The sequence below is a fragment of the Plecotus auritus genome, assembly GCF_963455305.1.
Source record: "Plecotus auritus genome assembly, chromosome: X".
In the NCBI taxonomy this organism is placed as follows: domain Eukaryota; kingdom Metazoa; phylum Chordata; class Mammalia; order Chiroptera; family Vespertilionidae; genus Plecotus; species Plecotus auritus.
In genome coordinates, this window is record NC_137784.1 from 130,286,659 (window position 1) to 130,309,297 (window position 22,639).

General features: G+C 37.5%; 1 protein-coding gene and 1 pseudogene across 2 annotated transcripts in view; both read right to left on the reverse strand.

Moving 5' to 3' along the window:
* Window positions 1-22,639, reverse strand: part of GABRA3 (gamma-aminobutyric acid type A receptor subunit alpha3) — a 212,719-nt gene that overhangs the window by 118,402 nt on the left and 71,678 nt on the right. Inside the window, exons 2-3 of the mRNA XM_080653598.1 lie at window positions 13,312-13,477; window positions 5,166-5,287 (exon numbers count right to left, since the gene is read on the reverse strand). Coding sequence (XP_080509724.1) covers window positions 5,166-5,287; window positions 13,312-13,451 — 262 coding nt within the window. The 5' untranslated portion in view covers window positions 13,452-13,477. The remainder of the gene's footprint in view (window positions 1-5,165; window positions 5,288-13,311; window positions 13,478-22,639) is intronic.
* LOC308240510 (elongation factor 1-alpha 1-like) lies at window positions 20,905-22,287 on the reverse strand (annotated as a pseudogene). Its single transcript has one exon. The product of its transcript is annotated as an elongation factor 1-alpha 1-like (transcript).

The following is a 22,639-nucleotide window of genomic DNA, read 5'->3' on the forward strand; positions in this document are numbered from 1 at the left end:
AAAGAATAAAGATAAGCCAATAAGTGATGGTTATGTTTATATTAAATATATTGCTTATATCAAATAGATCCCCCAAGAAACTGTGAATTTTCTCTTTTGAGCAGAAACCAGAGTAGTTGCCCCAATTATAGTGCTCCATCCCAGCATATACATAAACACTGCCCTTTGGACCCACACAACAGGTCTGCTTCTTGTTCTTTTGAGGTTTAAAAACCTTCAGAAATCAAAAGAAAGTAATCACAGTACCCCTTAGTCCAGCCATGGGCAAACTACGGCCCGCGGGCTGGATCCGGCCCGTTCGGCTGTTCTATCCGGCCCGCGGAGCCGAAAGAGTGGAGGGTTCTCTTGCTCTCCCCTCCGCTCCTTCACCAGCAGCAGTGTTAACATGGCAACGTCGGGAAACACGGCCACAGATCCTTCTTCTGAGTGGGCGGATTTATATCCGCCCATTCAGTAGAAGGAACAACCTCTCAGTCTTCCAGAGGCTCCTTGTAATGCCCGCGGACATGTCCCCCGACATCACCCTGGGAATGCGTAGACACATTATAGTGGTGATGTAGGGAGACACGCCCCTGGAGAGCACAGTATCAGAGCATTAGCTAAAAAGGAGACCAACAACACTGTTCCCACTGAAGTTGATGTTTTAAAGACCAAAAACCTTTCAACCCAGTCTACATTGCCATCTACATCTATGTCCCGGGCATAATTTGGAAGTTGCACTAAAGAAAATGTTTAATTTACTGTTTACACATTTTGTTCTTTTCTATTTGTTTTAGTTTTAAATTATTTTATTATATTTAAGTTTAATTTGAAAGGCTTTTGTACCTTTCCTTTGTTAGGCATTTTTATTTTGCCTTTGCCATCTTCAATATAAGGTATGTTATTGTGCTATGATTCCTCCATTTTTTGAAGTTTCAAATTATAATAATTAGTGTTTACATTCTTCTTGTTAAAATGTTTGAAATGAATAAAACTATTGAAATAAAAAAAAAAGACCGTACCCTTTTATGTAATGATGTTTACTTTGAATTTATATTAGTTCACACAAACACTCCATCCATGCTTTTGTTCCGGCCCTCCGGTCCAGTTTAAGAACCCATTGTGGCCCTCGAGTCAAAAAGTTTGCCCAACCCTGCCTTAGTCTGTTCTTCTTGTTCCTTTTCAGACTAAATATCCTTATTTCCATTGACTGTGTCTCCCCTCTTTTGACATGGTTTTATGGACCCTCACCATCCCCCATTCACTTTCCTCTGGCTCAGGTCTAAAGTTTTACTGTCATTCCTGAAATATGTTTTGTAGAAAAAGTTTGTTACAATTCCACTAGAGACAAGGTCCTAAAATGAATTATATGAACAAAAGCTAACTATACCCCTTTAAATCATTTTAAGCACAGACGTACTCTCCAGTTATTCCCAAAGAGAGTCTTCTTAAGAATAGTGAGGCTTTGAGGATTGGAACGTTAGCTAAACAATAAATAAATAAAACTTTGAAATTTTTGTTTTCTTACTTTTCATATCACTGGAAATTTGGAGAATAAGTGTTTATTGTTGTGCACACTTTTCATCTTGAAGAGAGACTAAGCTGCTGGAAATGAAGTCCCATGTGACTAGCAGTCTGGGTCAACTAGCTACATGGATTTAGGGAATGGGCTACAGTGACCTTGACAGGCCCTCAAGGATTGGAGAGCTGGATTGCTCTGTTCTAATGCTAATTACCTTTCCATTTGTCTTTGACAATCATTGGGGGTTAAGTAATCAGTGACCCATTTCCCAATAGCATTAATTACAGGTTAAGTCTCTGGAGGAATCAGAAACAGGTGGCCTAAGGAAGCAGAAATTATGAGTCTGTGTCAGAGGTCCTGAGCTATAATTTAAATTTTGCAATTGACTCACACATCGTTTTGCAGGCTGTTTTGACAGAACTCACAACTTACGTATTTGGTCTGTTAGAAATCTAGCACTGCGTTTATACTGCTCCATCTAGTGTCTGGTACCTAAAATGTACAGCAAATCTTCAATAGCTAGCTATACACAATGCATGTTTATAACACACCAGGAAAAAAGACCACAATATTTAAAAGAGACAACAATTACCACCTACCTAATCACTGTGGGTTCTCTTTCATTCCACTATTGCTAGAATCTTGACCCTTCCACAGGTAGTACAGAACAAAATTAACTGCCTGTTTCTCAAAATTCTCAGGAATTTCAGTCTTAAAGAGATCCTAAAATATGCCTTTCAGTCCCAAGCCAGATACAGTTGCTGGCATTAGACAGCACTCAGATCACTCAACTCCTTTCACCAATTCCACAAAAACACTGATTCCTGTACCATCACCCTCTGCATTTCATCTTCTTTTAAATCTGGTATTTAATACTTAAATTGTAAAGCACCAAAACATATCTCAAGTTTTAATTCAAATGGTTGCATTTGTCTTTCACTCATTCTGGATATTTCTCTCCTGCAACCTTTCCCCTGCACCTATTATTTGTTACCTAACCCAATACTTACCCAGAATATAATGCAAAAAAACATTGAATCTCATTTCAGATCTTGGTACAAATCCGAGCAGTGCTACCAACAAATTCTATTATCTTGAATGGCACTTTTACCTCTCTGAGCCTCAGTTTCCTTATCTAGAACATGAAGGGTTTCAGCACAGAAATATCTAAAGTTCATTTAAAACTACTATATAAATCTTTGGTTTCCTGGTTTCTAAACCCAGAGTAGATCAGAAGCACTAAATTATAAACAAAGAGCAAAGAGATAGGCACCCTAGGAAATAAAAAAGGAAATAAGCACTAAGTGGGGGCGTGTGTGGGAAAGGGTTCGGGAAGGGAATGGGGGGATGAGCACAAATATGTGATACCTTAATCAATAAAGAAATTTAAAAAAAGAAATAAGCACTAAAACAGTAAAGAAGGAGATAGAAAAAATAATAATATCCAGGTTTTGTTCCATGGAAATAAAATATTCAAATGGTATTTTTCAGTTTTCTCTAGAAAGGATGCTGTGCTCAGTGCTCCCAGGGGTGTTACTATAGGTCTACAGAAGCACCTTCCTAGAATATCTTTTCCTTCAGACTTTCTAGTGACTTCCCTTTCCTGTGATAGGGACCAATGGCAATATCTGGATTTGTAGTTCCAGCGGAAAAGGGTAAATATGTTGAACTATCCATCCACATGGAAAGAAATGTCAGTATCAGCTGTAGAAGAAATGAAAACATTAGAGAGCAGCCTCTGCAGAGATTCATAGCTCTTTGCTGCAAATAGAGTCCATTCCTGAGAGCTAAGAGGGTTTCCATGGGGCAACATTGTAACAAAATTAGAGAAGGAAGTTGATGCAGTGCCCAAACAATGACCAAGAAAACACAATGTCTTCTCTACTCTACAGGAAAAGCTGAAAGCCAGGGGAGAAGTAAGAGACTCTTTAAAACAGCTGAAATATCCCAAAATGTTACAAGGATGCTCTGGTATTTTCCCAGGGCCTATTGAATTTTAGCTTAAACATAAAATTAATAAATGGTGAAACCATTGGTATAGGAATATGGAGTACTGGTCTTACTTCAAGATAATTATACCTTAGTTTCCTTATCTATAAAAATGGTAGTTATAAGTCAGACAGAAAAAGCTAAGCACTATATGATCTCACGTATATGTGGAATATAAAACTGAAACATATGAATACAAACAGCAGTGTGGTGGTTGCCAGAGGGAAGACGGTAGGGGAAGAAAGGGGTCCCAATATCAGGTGACAGGAGAAGATTTGACTTTGGGTGGTGGGCACATGGTGCAATATACAGATCTTGTAACAGTAATCCACACATGTAACCTATATGTTCATGTAGACTAATGTCACCCAAAAAAATTTAATTTAAAAATGGTAGCTGCTTTTGTTATTATTCAAATATTTAAAAATACTATGGTTTCCAAGGCCAAAATATATTAGAAGATGCTACCAGAGTCATATACATTACCATCCTTAAGAAGTGTTTGGGACTTCCAGATAAGATGGCACGAGTAACTTCATATCTCAGTATAACCACTCTGATCCAAACACACAATAATGAGAGATAAAGCATGAAATATGTGACAAAATGATATATTTGTTTCAAATAAAAGATCAAAATATCATGGAATAGCAACAAAACAAAGGTGTAAGGATGAAGCCAGAGTTATGAGTCTGAAAGTAAGTGCAGTAAAAGAGATTAAAATATTACTCTGTAAAAAAGGGAAGGCTGGAAACAGGCGGAGTATTTACTGGTCGGAGCTGGGGCTCTCCTTTTAAAGAAGATAGAAAAAGCAAAGCTGAACTGATGCTTAGGGCTCTGTTTGAGGCTATAAGCTTGTGTTGGGGGGTGGGTGTGGATGACATGATATACAAAGAAATAGTCTTGGGATTAAGAATTGAGCCAAGTAAACTCGTTGGACCTGTAGTGGATTAGCAATATCACAATAGAGAAAATATTTCAAAATACTATTGTAAATCCACTTTGGAATAGGGCTCAGAGTAGAAGAAAACTACAAAACAACTAGACCGTAAGAAAAAGATGGTGTAAAACTAAAATTAAAACAAAACTAAAGTGGCTTCTGGGGATGGTGGATTAAGTGCAATGAAGTCTTTCTCTCCCACTGATTTTAAATAAAATCTCTGAACAAAATATAAAAGCACCTGCTCAAGGACTCTGAAAAGTAAAAAAAAAAAAAAAAAACAAACAAAAACAAACAAACAAAAAAAAAAAAAACACAAACAAACATGATTTATGGAGGGGATTCAAAACTTGGTGAAGGAACCTTTTTTTTTCTTCTTTTCTCTTGCAGTTCTGCCACAAAGACAAAGCTGCATAGTGGGACACAGGCACAAACAGCCAAAACTCTGATTAAAAAAAAAACAACAAAACTATCTACCATGGCCAACATGGCTCAGAGCATTGCCTATGAACCAGGAGGTCATGGTTCAATTCCCAGTCAGGGCACATGCCCGTATTGTGGGCTCCATCTCCAGTGTGGGGTGTGCAGGAGGCAGCTGATCAATGATTCTCTCTCATCATTGATGTTTCTATCTCTCCCTCTCTCTTCTTCTCTGAATCAATAAAAAATATATTTTTTAAAAGAACCTTTTTAGATGAACATAGCCAAGCAGAAGATCTTAAAATAATAACTGACCTCCAAGACCAGGTCGCAGCCGGTTGTCATAGCCATCCAGAAGACGATCCAAGATTCTGGTGAAGATAGTGATGTTTTCAGTGCTGTCATCGGGAATATCTGGGGCATGTTTGGGAGAGAGTCTGGAGCAATAGAAGAAAAATAAATGAAAAAGAATGGTTCTTAATAAGAAACAATTACATGTCTAAACACTTTAATTCAAGAAGGTTTCAATCAATAGACTGGGTCAATTAAATACCCTTGTATTTTAATCAAACCAGTAAGCACTTCCTATTTGTCACAATGATTACCTATGGAGGGGGCAGACAGTGGTCATTATACTTGTACTCTTTTTTTTTAATATATTTTATTGATTTTCTACAGAGAGGAAGGGAGAGGGATAGAGAGCTAGAAACATCGATGAGAGAGAAACATCAATCAGCTGCTTCCTGCACACCTTCTACTGGGGATGTGCCCACAACCAAGGTACATGCCCTTGACCAGAATCGAACCTGGGACCTTTCAGTCTGCAGGCCGATGCTCTATCCACTGACCCAAACCGGTTAGGGCTATACTTGTACTCTTATTCCAGCATTGGCATGAGCTTTACCAAACAAATGATCCAGCCCCAACCCAGCAGTGGAGAAACACAAGGATAAATTCTGGACAGAATGTTCTTAGAAATAGTACCTGGCATAAAGTTGATTCAGCAAATTTTGTTGCATAAATGAAAGGAACTCAAAATAACACATGGAAAACTTTTAAACTAAGAACTTACCCTTTTTCTAGCCTAGAGAAACACAGGTTCATAGAACAACAGAGCCAGACAAACCTTTGAATTGCATCTAGTCTTTTTACATCTCGCCTAAGGCGATAGGGCAACAAAGCAATAGTAATACATTAAATGTTCAAGTTATCAGAACTCTTAAGAGATTCCCTAAAATCTCTCATTTTATACATAAGGAAATAAACTCAGAGAGGACACCAAATTTGCCCACAGACATATTGCTACTGAGAGGTAGAAATAAGACTGTAATCTAAGTTCTCTGGTTTTCTAGTAACCCTTAGCTACCTCCTACTTCTCCATCTTGGATGCCTTTTGTATGCCTTTCAAAGCACTAGTCACTTTATTAACCACCTAATCAGGCCCTCCTGAGGAGCTTATTGTGGTTTGACAGGACTAGAAATAAAGAAAGGTCCTAAATAGTTTAGGGAAAAGAGAAAATTGTGGAAGAAATGATAGTTGCCAAGGGTCAAGAAGCATGGTGTGAAATTAAGTAACAGACCAAAAGTCAGAAATCTTGGGTCCTCCTGCCAGCTGTATTTGTGATTTATTTTGAATAGACCAGTTAAGTAAGTTACAGTGCTGTATCACCTTAGGTATGCATTCCCCATTCTTACTTTGGACCCAGAGATTGCAATTAATCCTATATAGTAAAGAGCTAATATGCAAATGGTCATCATGCCCTCATGCCGTCACGCCGTGATGCCCTCACTCTGTCACAATCCATCACCAGGAGGCTGTGTGTGTGCAGAGCTGCAGAGGTGGGTCTTGGCGCGTCTGGCTCCACGGGTGCCCCTGAGGCCACAACCCCCCGTCCCAGTGCCGGGGCAGGGACCTGAGGCCACGCCCCCATCCCTGCACCGGGACAAGAGGCTGCATCCCCCGCCCAGCAGGGCTTGACAGGGGTGGGGTGGGGCTGGCCAGGTCTTGGTGTCACCCAATGGGGATAGGGCCAGCCAGACACTTCGATTATAGAGAAAAGGCAAATAGCAATATTAAAATATTTCCTCTAATTAATTCCCTTTTAATGTGCACGAATTTCATGCACCGGGCCACTAGTAGATACATAATAACTATTCCTAGCATCCAGTTATTCAGGGCTATAAAAGACATAGGATAACATTTGAGGAGTCTTAAGAAACACTCAATAGTATCCCCATCAATATTTATCCCTAGCAGTGCGAAAGTTCCTGTTCTAAAAAAGACACTGAGAAAGATCTACAGAATAGTAGAAACATCTGCATGGAAAAGTTTTACTCTAAACTGTCACTCTCTAGTTAATAATCCCAGAAAATTCATTTGAGCCCCCAATTTCCTCCCTTAATTCATAAACTTAATTAAACTCAATTGATCATTCAATACATCTTTTATTAAGCATCAACTATGTACCTATTACTATTCTACATGTTGTGACAGAGCAAGGAAAAAAGGTAAAACAAGGTAAGTAATCTTTCCCTGCTTACAGTGTTTCTGAGATAATCAAATGATAAAATAGATACTCATGGAAGGAAAAATGGAACTAAGCTTAAAGAATCTGGAGACATGCATTTGAATTGATTAGTTGTGTGATCTTAAGCAAGTCATATAGCACCTCTAGTAAGTTTTCTCTTCTTTAAAATTAAAATAACTTCATAGGTATGTTGTATTATTATTCATATATTAAATACTATATTAAAATTGCCAAGCTTAATGCTTAATATCTAGATGTATTCACAATTTGTTTTTTCTTTTAAAAAAAAATTGTAGTTTATGTACTTAAATGCATTATTCAAGTTTAAATAGTAACAAAATATTGGCTCACCATCAACCAAAAGCTATAAAGGAAGCTTTGGCCAGAGAGACATTAAAACCCAGTGAAGAGTAGAAAGATTGACTGATTTAGTGGACAGAGTGCTAAAAGTGATTCAGATTCATTGGGAAGGGGGAGGGGAATAAGAAAGAAGGGAACTGTAGTGAAGAACTAACTGACATCAATATGCTGAAGAGATATATACAGACACCCTTCCAGGTGATAGCCCATAGTTGGCTCAATCAACCAATATTCTGAATCCACATTACATGAAAGTCTGTTGGAGCTCAATTGATTTTGTGCAAAACTCTTCCTGATTATCTCTTATCTCTCTATCCCACTCCAATGGCCAACAGCTCAAATATCTCAATCAATACTGGTGGCTGGTATTCTTACAATGGAGAGTCCTGATGTTTATCACCTTAATCAAGAGATAATATTTAGCATCAGTAATACTGAGACGACCTTGCCTTATGACGTGATGCAATAGGAAGTCATAGCACCACCTACCACGTATTCTTCATCCTGGCTTCAAATGTCTATCCATGGCCTGTGTCACAAATGCTACATTTCTACTTCAAAAGGGAAATGTATTTCTTATTCCTTCAGGTCCTATAAGAAAATTGGACCTGCCCCATTTTAGCAAGTGCCAGCCAGTCAGTCTGTGGCTGATATAAGTATTCAGAGATTGAGGGATCACTATATGAACTTAAATGCTCCTGTACATAAAAGAAATGGGCATGTGCCTAGTTCTTAAATAAAAGTGACCAAATGCGTGAAAAGCAATATATTGTTGCAATTGATAACAAGGACTCTAAGACCCAGGTTGTCTGGGTTTCAGTCCTGGCTCTGACACTTTTTATCTGTGTGAGCTTTGGCAAGTTACTTGACTTCTCCATGCTTCCATATTTCATCTCTAAAACAGGAATAACAGCTGCAACTAGCTAGCAGATCTGTTATAAAAAATAAGTCAACGTATGTAAAGGACTTAGACTTATGCTAGGTACATAGTAAGAATTATTTAAATATATGCTTTAAGCTAGCATAATGCAATATGAAAACTATAAATAAAAATAAAGTCTCCAAAGAGAACAAACAGATGGCCAATAGACATATGAAAAAAATGCTCAAGGTCACTAATCATCAGAGAGATGCAAATTAAAACAACATTGAGGTATCACCTCACACCTTCCAGAATGGCTACCATCAATAAATCAACAAACAACAAGCGCTGGCAAGGATGTGAAGAAAAGGGAACCCTTGTGTACTGTTGGTGGGAATGCCATTTGGTATAGCCAATGTGGAAAACAGTATGGAGTTTCCTTAAAAAATTTAAAAAAATGGAACTGCCTTTTGACACAGCAATCCTACTTCTGGGAATATATCTTAAGAATCCTGAAACACCAATCAAAAAGAATATATGCATCCCTATGTTTATAACAGCGTTATTTACAATAGCTACCATCTGGAAACAGCCTAAGTACCCATCGGAAGATGAGTGGATAAAAAAGCTATGATACAGTAACACAACACTACCTGGCTATAAAAAGAAAAAAAAAAGAACTCTTATCCTTTGTGACAATATGGATGGACCTTGAGAGTACTATGCTAAGTGGAATAAGCCAGTCAGAGAAAGACAAATACCATATGATCTCACTAATATGTGGAATCTAATTAACAAAATAAACTGATGAATACAATGGAACTAGAAGCATGGACACATGGAAAAAACTGGCTGGTGCCCAAGGGGATGGGAGTGGGGGTGAGTGGATAAAGAAGATGAAGGGACTAGCAAAAGAACATATACGCATACCCTGTGGACAAAGACAGTAATTTGGTGAAGGCCAAGGGAGGCAGAGATGGGGATGGGTAGAGTGGGCAAAAGGGGGTAAAAGGGAGGACACCTGCAATAATGTGAATATTGAAAAATCTTAATAAAAATACTTGAAGAGATAAGGTTCATGTATTTGGAACTTCCTCCTTACTTAGAATATCTATCATTGCACAATGAAATCAGACACATGAAAAGTTAATAAAGCAGAATTTTTTTCCAGAGTCGGGTAAAGAACAAAAAGAACCTCACATGGGCCAAGTATCTAAAGACATATTAGTCCAGTTCTATAGCCCTCTGCCCAGAGATGGAAAGACTCAGAGTACATTAAGGTAATCAACCCTGCAAAAATAATTAGAAGCAAATCTTTTTTTTTTTATTAAAATATATTTTATTGATATTTTACAGAGAGAGGAAGGGAGAGGGATAGAGAGCTAGAAACATCGATGAGAGAGAAACATCGATCAGCTGCCTCCTGCACACCTCCCACTGGGGATGTGCCCGCAACCAAGGTACATGCCCTTGACCGGAATCGAACCCGGGACCCTTCAGTCCGCAGGCCGACGCTCTATCCACTGAGCCAAACTGGTTTCGGCTAGAAGCAAATCTTAATGCTTCCAAGAATATGGGACCATAGCCAAATGTAAAATGAGAACAGAAAAGCCACTATCAAAGAATAAAATACACTGTGTAATACCGAACTATTTCAAGGCTAAGGGGATCATTTCTAGTAATGATATTCCTTGAATGAAATGGAATTTTGTATCAAAAGAACTTTTATAAAAAAAGTCAAAAGAAGTTCAACATAGCTGAATAACACAGAATTTGGTGACAGGAGGACTAAGAAATCGGCTGACAAGATGGGTAGAGCCTAGGACTTAATGGGCCTTATAAAATCATGTTAAGAAGTTTAGATTTTAATCTAGGGACAATAAAAATCCATTAAATTACTCTAAACAGGAAAGATATGATTTAACATACACTGTAGAAGAAACACTAGCTACAGAGTGACAGTTACTCTGAATGGGAGCAAGATTTTAGGAAGTAAAACCAATTAAAGACTCTTGTAGTAGTCCAAGTAGAAGAAAACATTATATTAAATTAGAGTGGTAGCAGGAAAGTTGGAAAAAAGTAGATGAATCCAATGGATGTGGGAGGTAAAAATGACAGCTCTTGGTGATTGATTTAATCTGAAGAGTGAAGGGTAGAAAATTGGTCAAAATGATTCCAAGTTTCTGGCTTGAGCAACAGGATACATGTTGTGTTTGCTTATTCTTTGTTTTCAGAGTTGAAGGAGAGAGATGGAGATAATGTTACTATTTTAGACATACTTAGTTTAAATAGTTTATGAAATAGCCAAGTGGCCATGTCTAATATATAGTTAGATTTAGGACACCTGCAATAATGTGAATATTGAAAAATTTTAATAAAAATACTTGAAGAGATAAGGTTCATGTATTTGGAACTTCCTCCTTACTTAGAATATCTATCATTGCACACTGAAATCAGATACATGAAAAGTTAATAAAGCAGAATTCATCTTTTTTTTTTTCCAGAGTCGGGTAAAGAACAAAAAGAACCTCACATGGGCCAAGTACCTAAAGACATATTAGTCCTGTTCTATAGCCCTCTGCCCAGAGATGGAAAGACTTAGAGTACATTAAGATAATCAACCCTGCAAAAATAATTAGACGTAAATCTTAATGCTTCCAAGAATATGGGACCATAGCCAAATTAGGAACAGTAATTGAGATGAGTCATTGGTATATATGTAAGGTAACAATGTCATGGGGATGGATTAAGTCACTTAGGAGTGAGTCTATGTAGTAAAAAAGAGCACCTGATTTAAAACAAAACAAAACAAAACAAAACAAAAAAAACACACAAAAAAGCCACCATTACCTGCGCAATGAACAACGGAAAAGAAGATTGCCAAATTACAAAAGATCTTCATATCACAAAAGCTTTGATATAGCTGTGCAATATTGTAGAAAATATTATAGAAAGCATAGACATAAAAGTATAAAGAAACCCAGGTGTAATATTGGTGGTATATCTAGATCTCTTTCACCAGGCCAGGGAAACCATCCACAACAACTTTAGAGTATTATCATCTGCTGAAGGGAGCTTAGGAGGTTATCTCTTCCTCTATTCAGTCCTCAGGCAATGAATGATTGAGGTGAGGCTACAAAAGCCCATGTCCATTGCCTCAAGGTGGGCCAATTCTTTAGTGCCATTCATGTTCTATAGCACCCTGTGGGGTCAAATGGAAGCTACACTTTCAGTGAAATCATACCTTTGCTTTACTTCTTCCTCTTTCCAACTTGCTTCTCTTACTTCCATATAACTTTCTTTGAGAGAACTCTCTCAATAAATCATTTGCTTAAGAAATCTTTTCCTGGGCAAGACAATAGGGTGCTGAAGGCTTGGGGCTGAGGAGGCAGGGGTGGGCTGGAGGGGGTCAATGGGGGGTGGGAAAAAGGACATATATAATACGTTCAACAATAAAGAATTATTTTAAAAATAATAATAATAATAAAAAGAATTTCTCTGTTCTAATTTCTAATGCTATAAATGTTTATAGATATAACCCACATAAACTAAAGTTCTTTCAGGTCCTCAATAATATTTAATTATTGGACCTGCTAGCACTGGCTCCTGAGAGCAATTGTGTGGATCTCTTTCCAGCTGTATTCAATGACATCAGGTTACTAGACACTGAAATATGGTACATATTCCCTTAAAAAAAAAAGGGAATATATTTTCTTCCACTTGGACTACTACAAGAGTCTTTGTCCTGGGCCTTGCTTCTGGAGAACCTAATCTAAGAACCAGGGCATTGTGGTATCTCTGAAGTCAAAGAAAGAATTATGTTTAAACTTATTTATTTTATGCATATTTATGGGTGTTTTATTTCATAATAAGAAGGAGTTAAGGAAGGAGGAAAGAGTCAACAATGCTGAATTTTGCCACATGGTACTAAAGAAATTATGTTGTACTAGAGGCCTGGTGCACAAAATTCGTGCACGGGTAGGGTCCCTAGGTCTGCCCGGCAATCAGGACCTATCAGGGCCTTCCAGCTGCCAGCTGGGGCCTTCATTCATTCCACACTGACCCCTGGTGGTCAGTGCACATCATAGCAAGCAATCGAACTCCTGGTCTCCCGGTTGAAATCCTGAGGGGGTAATTTGCATATTAGGCTTTTATATAGAGAGATAAGAACAGACAAGTGATCATTTTAGCAACAGAGTCAACATTGACCATGTTGGTTGCTTAAGTTGCCTTAGAATTCTGGGGTTGGAAGTCATACAGCACAAGTGGAGCAGAGTGAAAGGTAGATAGAGAAAATAAAGAAAACCACTCCTTTAAGAAGGATGACTGTAAAGAGGAGAAAAGATTTAAGGCACCATCTGAAGGAAAGTTTAAATTTAAGATGGGAGATTCTTGATGACATTTAAATATTAATAGGACAGAGCCAATAAAAAACAAGGGACAGATTGAAGATTTAAAAAAGACTGAGAGCAAATGTTTGGACAGAATTGCCTTTTGGGTGTTATAGAGAGAATTCAAACATGGGCTAGGACGTTGCCCAAGAGATCTCTTTCTACCTTGAAAATCTGAGCTGTTTATGCTTTTACAAATTCAATGCAATGTCTAGTATCAAGGACCAGAGTACTTTAGTTCATCTGGAAAAAAAATTAAGTTTTTTGTCCAAGACAAGAATTTATCACAGGATTCTTTTCTAAGCGTTAAGCCATCTTACCCGCCAATATCCTGCTTCACAAAATCCCCAGGTTCCTGTCGTCTTGTTTCCCCTTGGCCATTTGTTTCAGGGGGAATATTAATCAGGAAGAGAAGCCCAAAGCTGGTCATGTAGAAGTAACTCATTCTTTTGATTATCATCTTCTTAGGCACCAACTTGGAGAGTCCTATGAGGGAAAGAAAAAGGGGAAATAAGTAGGTAAGGGAAAGGAGAAAGAAGAAATTTCAAAAAATATTTTAACTCTATTAGACTCATTTAACTCCCCTTATATCTAATTACCTAATGCTTGATATGACAATTCCCTTTCTCCAGTTAATCAATGTCACCAAAATTCACTGCCAACCTACCCCTCTTTAAATTTAACAGAGCCCATCCAAGTAAAGGTAATGTAAAGAGCTCTAAATCAGTAAACAGTAGCCTTAGGTTATAGCTCCATTTCTTTCCTTGTCTTCTTATGATTAGGTGACTCACAGAATTTCTCTCAGCCTCAGTCATCTCTTATAATCCAAAAATTTAAATTAATCTCTCATGTCTTCATTTTATTTTCCACCATTTCTCTCTGATATTTACTGCCACAAATGCCTTTGCCATAGTTAAATATTGTAGAAAATACCAGAATATTAAAACCTGGAATCTCTTTATAGCATAATTTGGATTGATTCTCATCTTGATACAGTTTAGTTAAACAATTTTCCTGAAAACCCTGTGTGGGTGGCTTGTGCCTCCTCATTATGCAGCTTATATAATCTGAATATTCTTAATTTAATACACTAACTACAGGATCCCCAACACAATCTGGTATAGGCATAGAAAACTATGATACTGGAGAACATGGACTTCTGACATAATGAAATGTCCACATTACATGTAGGAATAAGTAGTCATAGTATTAGGTTGTATCACATAAAATTATGGACCAATATGCAATAATTTTGTTTCACAAAACAGCAATTTCTTATCAATCTAATATATGTGCCATGGCATTCATGATTCAAAGCTGTACAGGAGATGATGGTCATTTTATAGAAACGAACAGAAACAGAACAGTTCATGGCATATAAGTAAGAAAATATGGTGTATGCACAGACAACTCTAGTATAGGCAGAAACCATAATATATGTCCAAACATCCACAGTGCTTTGGCAGATCCTAATGTTATATGATCGATCACATGACAAACATCAATGCTTAGATAATGCAAGATTGACAATTACTTTACAGGATCAAACAGACTTGGTACAGGATATAAGTCCAAATTACAGAAATGATCCACGAAATGTAAGACATAACCCTGGTGGGTGCTCAGAAAACATAAATGCATAAGTAATGATCCTGGAGAAGATGGCCATGCTGCATAAGCAAAGAGATTAATAGTGTGTGTGCAACTATGCTATTCTAGTATGAGTTACATTCAAATAATCATGATAAATAAGCAGTGAACCTTCACACTAAGAATAGGTGCTAATGAGCAGAAGCAAATACCCATGATTTGGAAGGAGAGACTATGACATATAGTATGACACATAAAAATAGCAGAATTTTATATTAACTTAATGACTAAGGTGCATGTTGAAATAATCATTATGCATGAGAAGACTGCTATCATATATAGAAGAAGTTGGACATAATATGTGCCCCCCAACTACCATGACACTTTGTTAGCAAACCTCATTATTACAATGCATGTGGAGATATGTATGGTAAAACAATTTAACCATGCTAAATATCAGAAAACCATAGCACATGAGCATAGTAGTCACTGAACAAGAGAAGAGGGACCTGATACTCACTCCATTAAGACATTGTACATTATCAAAAGCATACCACCTACCTAACCAGTGTGGCTCAGTGTTTGAGCATCGACCCATGCACCAAGAGGTTGTTGGTTTGATTCAGGGTCAGGGCACATGCGGGGGGTTGCATGCTTGATCCCCAATAGAAGGCGTGCAGAAGGCATCCAATCAATGTTTCCTTCTCATCAATATTTATATATATCTCTCTCCTTCTCCCTGCCTCTCTCTCTAAAAAATCAATGAAAAAATATTTTAAAAACTGTAAAAAGCATACCTCCTAGACTGTTGCACAACAATATGAATATACATAACTTTACTAAAATGTACATTTAAAGATTTAAGACCTGTTATTTTTTTATCAGGATTAAATTCTTAAATTAAATGTATTGGGATGATATTGGTTATTAAAACTCTACATACTACTGGAACAGGTAGCCTTCGCAAGTTAGCAAATTTCTACAAAACAGGTCCAACCCTGTACAGAGAAATGTAGCACATTAGCAGATATTAGTATTAAATGAACATGCATACATCTATGGTACATGATCAGATGACCATCAAACAAGGGCAGGTAAGGACCGTAGAGATGAGCAGAAACCCAAAATTCTCATGACCAACTTGGTGAATTTTCTAGTTACTGTAGTACATAAACTGAAAACGATGACATTTGAACACAGAGCCTTCAAGCATGATAAAGTATCCATGTAGCTTAAGACAACTATTGTATATGCTTAAACAACCATGATTCATGTGAAGAGGTATTTGGTATATTAGTCTTTAACTATGATGTGTGCAGATACGATGTGTGCTCATACAATGTGTGTATCATGGCAACCCTGATGTGAGCAGATAGCCATGCTAGCATAGCAGACTACCATGAAGCAGGAACAGAGGGCCATGGTCCAAGAGAAGGCAAACATACTAAAAAAATTGTGTTTTTTTTGAGAGGGCAAAAAATTATTTATTGGTCATTTGCTATTATACTATGGTAACAAACTGGTGTAAATAGTTATGTGCAAAAGCAGGAGCCACCCAACATGTTAGCTCACATTATAAATTGAATACATACTGTTACAGCAAAGGTTCTCTTGAGCATTATGTGCCTATATCACTATGTGCTGTGTTATGTCTCAATTTCTCCACCAGTGTTTTTAATTAATTAATGTATTTATTTATTCATTTATTTATTGAAAATTTTGTATTGTTTCTTTTTTATTTTATTGATTTTTAGACAGAGAAGAAGGGATAGGGAGAGAGAAACATCCATGTGAGACCAAACAATGATCAGCTGCCTCCTGCATGCCCCCTACTGGGGATCCAGCCAGCAACCCTGGCATGTGCCCTAACCAGGAATCAAACTGGCAACCTTTCATTCAGTGCATGGAAAAACACCCAACCAATTGAGCCAAACCGGCCAGGGCTATTTTTATAATACCTGAATTAGAAACTTTTTATCATTAATTTATAAAAAAACGTATTATATACCATTAAACCAAAACTCAGGTTCTTTTTATAAAAAAATGTAAACTTGTTACTTTTCCTTTTCAATAAAACCCCTTTAACTTCATTTATTTTATTTTATTTTATTTTTTTAAAAAATATATTTTATTGATTTTTTACAGAAAGGAAGGAAGAGGGATAGAGAGTTAGAAACATCGATGAGAGAGAAACATCGATCAGCTGCCTCTTGCACACCTCCTACTGGGGATGTGCCCACAACCAAGTTACATGCCCTTGACCGGAATCGAACCCGGGACCCTTCAGTCCACAGGCCGACGCTCTATCCACTGAGCCAAACCGGTTTTGGCTTAACTTCATTTTTAAACATTCCTATTTTAAAACCAAACTTATACCTAATCCTAAATGCAACTCTAACCTTAACCATAATTTAAACCTAACCCTAATTCTATCCTCAACCTTAAACCTAACTTTAACTCTAACACTAACTTTAAATCTAACCTCAACCCAAATGTTAAGCCTAATCCTTACTCTAAACCTAATCCTAATGTCATCGTTTTTTTAACCTTTAAAATATTTTAATTATTTTTAAATTACAGTTTACATTAAATCTTATTTTTGTATTAGATTCAGGTATACAGCATAGTGGTTACACTATCATATACTTTATAAACTACCCCCCCCCCATTTCCAGTACCACCTGGCACCATGCATAGTTATTAAAATATTATTGACTATATTTCATATGCTATATTTTACATCCCCATGACTATTTTGTAACTAACAATTTTTACTTCTCAGTCCCTTTACCTTTTTCACCAAGTCCCCCAAACCCATCCCTGCTGGCAACCATCAATCTGTTCTCTGTATCTATGAGTCTGTTTCTGCTTTGATATTCATTCATATTGTTCTTTATAATACACATGTAAGTGAAATCATATGGTATTTTGCTCTGACTGACTTATTTCACTTAGCATAATAACCTCTAGGTCCACCCATGATGCAGCAAAAGGTAATATTTCATTCTTTTTATCTCTAAGAAGTATTCCATTGTAAATATATACCACCGTATTTTTATCCACTTGTCTATTGATGGACAAGTGGATTTCTTCCATAGTTTGGCTATTATAAATAACTAGAGGCCTGGTGCACAAAATTCATGCACTCAGGGGGGGTCCCTCAGCCCGGCCTGTGCCCTTTCCCAGTCCAGGAGCCCTCGGGGGATGTCCCACTGCAGCAGAGGCAGGAGAGGCTCCCACCACCACTGTTGCCCTTGCCAGCCATGAGCCCGGCTTCTGGCTGACAGTGCTCCCCCTATGGGAGCACACTGACCACCAGAGGCAGCTCCTGCATTGGGCGTCTGCCCCCTGGTGGTTAGTGCACATCATAGCAACTGGTCGTTCCACTGTTTGGTCCATTTGCATATTAGTCTTTTATTATATAGGATGCTACAATGAACACAGGGGTGCATATATTATTTCAAATTAGTATTTTGAGTTTTTTTCAGATAACTCCCCAGAAGTAGAATTGTTTGATCATAAGGCAATTTCATTTTTAATTTTTTGAGGAAACTCCGTAATATTTTCCATAGTGGTTGTGCAAACATGCATTCCCACCAACAGTGAATGAAGCTTACTTTTTCTCCAAGTCCTCACCAACATTTCTTGGTTGTTGATTTATTGATGATAACCATTTTGACAGGTGTGAGGTCAAATCTTATTGTGGTTCTAATTAAATTTTTCTGATTATTAGTGACATTGAGCATCTTTTCATATGTCTATTGGCCACCTCCATGTCTTCTTTGGAGAAGTGTCTATTCAGGTCCACTGCCCATTTTTTAATTGAATTGCTGTTCTTTTGGTGTTGAGTTTTCTAAATTCTTTATAAATTTTGGATATTAACCCCTTATCAGATGTATCATTGGAGAATATATTATCCCATTCAGTGGGCCATCTTTTCATTGTGTTGATGGTATCCTTTGCTGTGTAAAAACATTTTTGGTTTTATGAGGTCCATTTGTTAATTTTTTTCTTTTGCTTCCCTTGTCCAAGGAGATACTAGTATATCAGAAAAAAAATTACTAAAAGAAATGTCAACTTTTTTATTGTCTAAAGTTTTACATTTGTCTTCTTTTTCCCCAATTGACCCCCCTCCCCAGCCATTCCCATCCCAGGCAAGCCCACACCACCTCAGTGCCTGTGTCCATTGGATATGCTAATATGCATGCATACAAGTTCTTTGGTTGCTCTCTAACCCCACCTACCATTTGTCTCTGGATCTATTCTTGTTCATCAAATTTATGTTGATCATTATATCCCACATATGAATGAGATCATGTGATATTCATCTTTCTCTGACTGGAGAAATGTCAAATTTTATTGCCTGTTTTCTTCTAGGTGTTTTATGGTTTTGAGTCATATTTGTCTTTAATCCATTTTGAGTTTATTCTTGTATATGGTGTAAGAAGGTGGTCTAGATTTATTTTTTTTTGCCTGTATCTGTCCAATTTTCCCAGTACCATTTATTGAATAGACTGTCTTTACCCTATTGTGTGTCTTGCATTTTTTGTCAAATATTAATTGACCATAAAGGGGTAGGTTTATTTCTGGACTCTATTCCATTTCATTGATCTATAAGTTTATTTTTATGCCTATATAATGATGTTTTTATTATGATGGCCTTGTAGTACAGTTTGATATCAGGTAGTGTGATTCTTCCAACTTTGTTCATTTTTCTCAAGATTGGTGTGATTATTCAAGTTTTTATGTGGTTCAATATAAATTTTTGGATTATTTGTTCTTGTTCTGTGTAATATGCCATTGTTATCTTAATAAGAATGCACTGAATCTATAGATCACTTTATGCAGTATGGACATTTTAACAATGTTAATTCTTCCTATTATTGAGCATGACATATGCTTCCATTTATTTGTACCTTCTTCAATTTCTTCAGTGTCTTATAATTTTCGAGTACAGGTCTTTTACCTCCTTGGTTAAATTTATTCCTAGTATTTTTAATGCAATTTAAAAAGTGATTGTTTTCTTTGTTTCCCTTGCTGGTAGTTCATTATTGCTGCATAAAAATGCAACTGATTTCTGGATATTTATTTTGTATTCTGCCACTTTACTGAATTTATTTATCAGTCCCAGTATTTTCCTTGGTGGAATCTTTAGGGTTCTTTATATACAGTATCACCTCATCTGCAAATAATGATAATTTTACTTCTTCCTTTCTAACCTGGAAGCCTTTTATTTCTTCTTCTTGTCTGATTTCTGTGGCTAGGACTTCCAGAACTCTGTCGAATAAGAGTGGTGAAAGCAGACATCTTTGTCTTGTTCCTGATCTTAAGGGAAATGCTTTTAGTTTTCCCCCTTCAGTGTGTTGTTAGCTGTGAGTTTGTCATATATGGCCTTTATTATGTTGAGATAAATTCACTCTCTTTCCACTTTGCTGAGTGTTTTTTTTTTATCATAAATGGGTGCTTGATTTTATTTTATTTTTATTTTTTCCAGCATCAATTTATTTTTCCTAGAATTTGGATACAGTAACTGCAGCAAGACAGTGCTCAGTACTATTCAAACCTCACTTAAGGTTCTTAAACTACCTCAGCATTTGTAAATGTGAATTCACATTCCAGTAAAACTGGAAAACTAAAACTTGACATACCAACACATTTACTCAATATTGATGTAACTGCAAAATTTTGTTAACACGTGGCCTTTACAGAATTCGGCCTTTAGAAACTAGCTTACAAACACAAAGTTACTCTTTGCTTACCTGTCCTGACCTATTTAGTGTTACACCAACAGACCCCCTTTCTCATAGCTTTTACCATGAAGAGATAGGTGATTCAGTGGGGAAAAAAATCCCACAAAAAAAAAACACCATACAAAATTCCCACCCAGAAAAAAAATGTTAACAGAACTATCCAATTGTAAAGTATCAGCAGATATAACACTAGAAATAGGTCATGGGCAACTCTGAAGTCTTTTACCTAAGTAGTATAACAGAAAGTTACAGTGTTGAACAAAAGAACACACAGGTTTCTCATTAAACTTTGTTATTTTAATGGGTCTCAAAATTCTGTGACAGATTTTTGGTCATGTTGTTTCCATTAAAAAGTACTGATTTTAAAAAACTAATAACTTAAAAACTGCTACACACACAAAAGAACCAAATGGTCCACAAAACATTCTCTTTTCCTTCTGAAGAATTTACAATGCACTGTAATCATTAACCAGTCTTTTACTATTAAACTTAAATGGCCAATTGAGACAAACAGTTCTGAGTCCATTCTTCCACCACTGATTAAGACTGGGGTGGCAGCATTGGGAATAATATTCATTTAGCCTTCTGAGCTTTCTGGGCAGACTTGGTGACTTTGCCAGCTCCAGCTGCCTTCTTGTCCACTGCTTTGATGACACCCACAGCAACTGTCTGTCTCATGTCACGAACAGCGAAATGGCCCAGAGGAGGTAGTCAGAGAAGTTCTCAACACACATGGGCTTGCCAGGAACCATATCAACTATGGCAGCATCACCAGATTTCAAAAACTTAGGGCCATCTTCCAGCTTTCCCCCAGAACGACATTCAATCTTCTTCAGCTCAGCAAATTTGCAAGCAATGTGAGGTGTGTGACAATCCAGCACAGGTGCATATCCAGCACTGATCTGGCCTGGGTGGTTCAGGATAATCACCTGAGCTGTGAAACCAGCTGCTTCCATTGGTGGATCATTTTTGCTGTCACCAGCCACATTGCCACGGCGAACATCTTTGACAGACACGTTCTTGACGTTGAAGCCCACATTGTCCCCAGGAAGAGCTTTACTCAAAGCTTCACGGTGCATTTCAACAGACTTTACTTCAGTTGTAACATTGACTGGAGCAAAGGTGACCACCATGCCGGGCTTGAGAACACCAGTCTCCACCCTGCCCACAAGGACAGTACCAATACCACCAATTTTGTAGACATCCTGGAAGGGCAGACGCAGGGGCTTGTCAGTTGGACGAGTTGGTGGCAGGATGCAATCCAGAGCTTCAAGCAGTGTGGTTCCACTGGCATTTCCATCTTTACGGGTGACCTTCCATCCCTTGAACCAAGGCATATTAGCACTTGGCTCCAGCATGTTGTCACCATTCCAACCAGAAATTGGCACAAATGCTACTATGTCAGGGTTGTAGCCAATTTTCTTAATGTAGGTGCTGACTTCTTTAACAATTTCCTTGTGTCTTTTCTGGCTGTAGGGTGGCTCTGTGGAATCCATTTTGTTAACACCAACAATCAGCTGTTTCACACCCAGTGTGTAGGCCAGAAGGGCATGCTCACGGGTCTGTCCATTCTTGGAGATGCCTGCTTCAAATTCACCAACACCAGCAGCAACAATCAGGACAGCACCGTCAGCCTGAGATGCCTATAATTATGTTTTTGATGAAGTCTGTGTGTCCTGGGGCATCAATGATGGTCACATAATACTTGCTGGTCTCGAATTTCCACAGGGAGATATCAATGGTGATACCTCACTCCCGTTCAGCTTTCAGTTTATCTAAGACCCAGGCATACTTGAAGGAGCCCTTCCCCATCTCAGCAGCCTCCTTATCAAATTTCTTGATGGTTCTTTTGTCGATCCCACCACATTTGTAGATCAGATGGCCAGTAGTGGTAGACTTGCCGGAATCTATGTGTCCAATGACGACGATGTTGATGTGAGTCTTTTCCTTTCCCATCTTGGGTTTTAGTTAATGGTGGTTTTCACGACATCTGTGTTCCGGCGGCAAACCCATTGCGAAAAAGCAGGTGCTGGATTTTATCAAATGCTTTTTCTGTATCTATTGATATGATCATATGATTTTTATTCCTCATTTTATATGGTATATCACATTAATTGACATATGGATATTATACAAACCTTGCATCCCAAAATAAATCCTACTTGATCATGGGGTATGATATTTTTAATGTATTGATGAATGTGATTTGCTAATAGTTTGTTGAGGATTTTTACATCTATGTTCATCAGCAATATTTGCCTATAATTTTCTTTCTTTGTAGTGTCTTTATCTGGTTTTGGCATTAGAA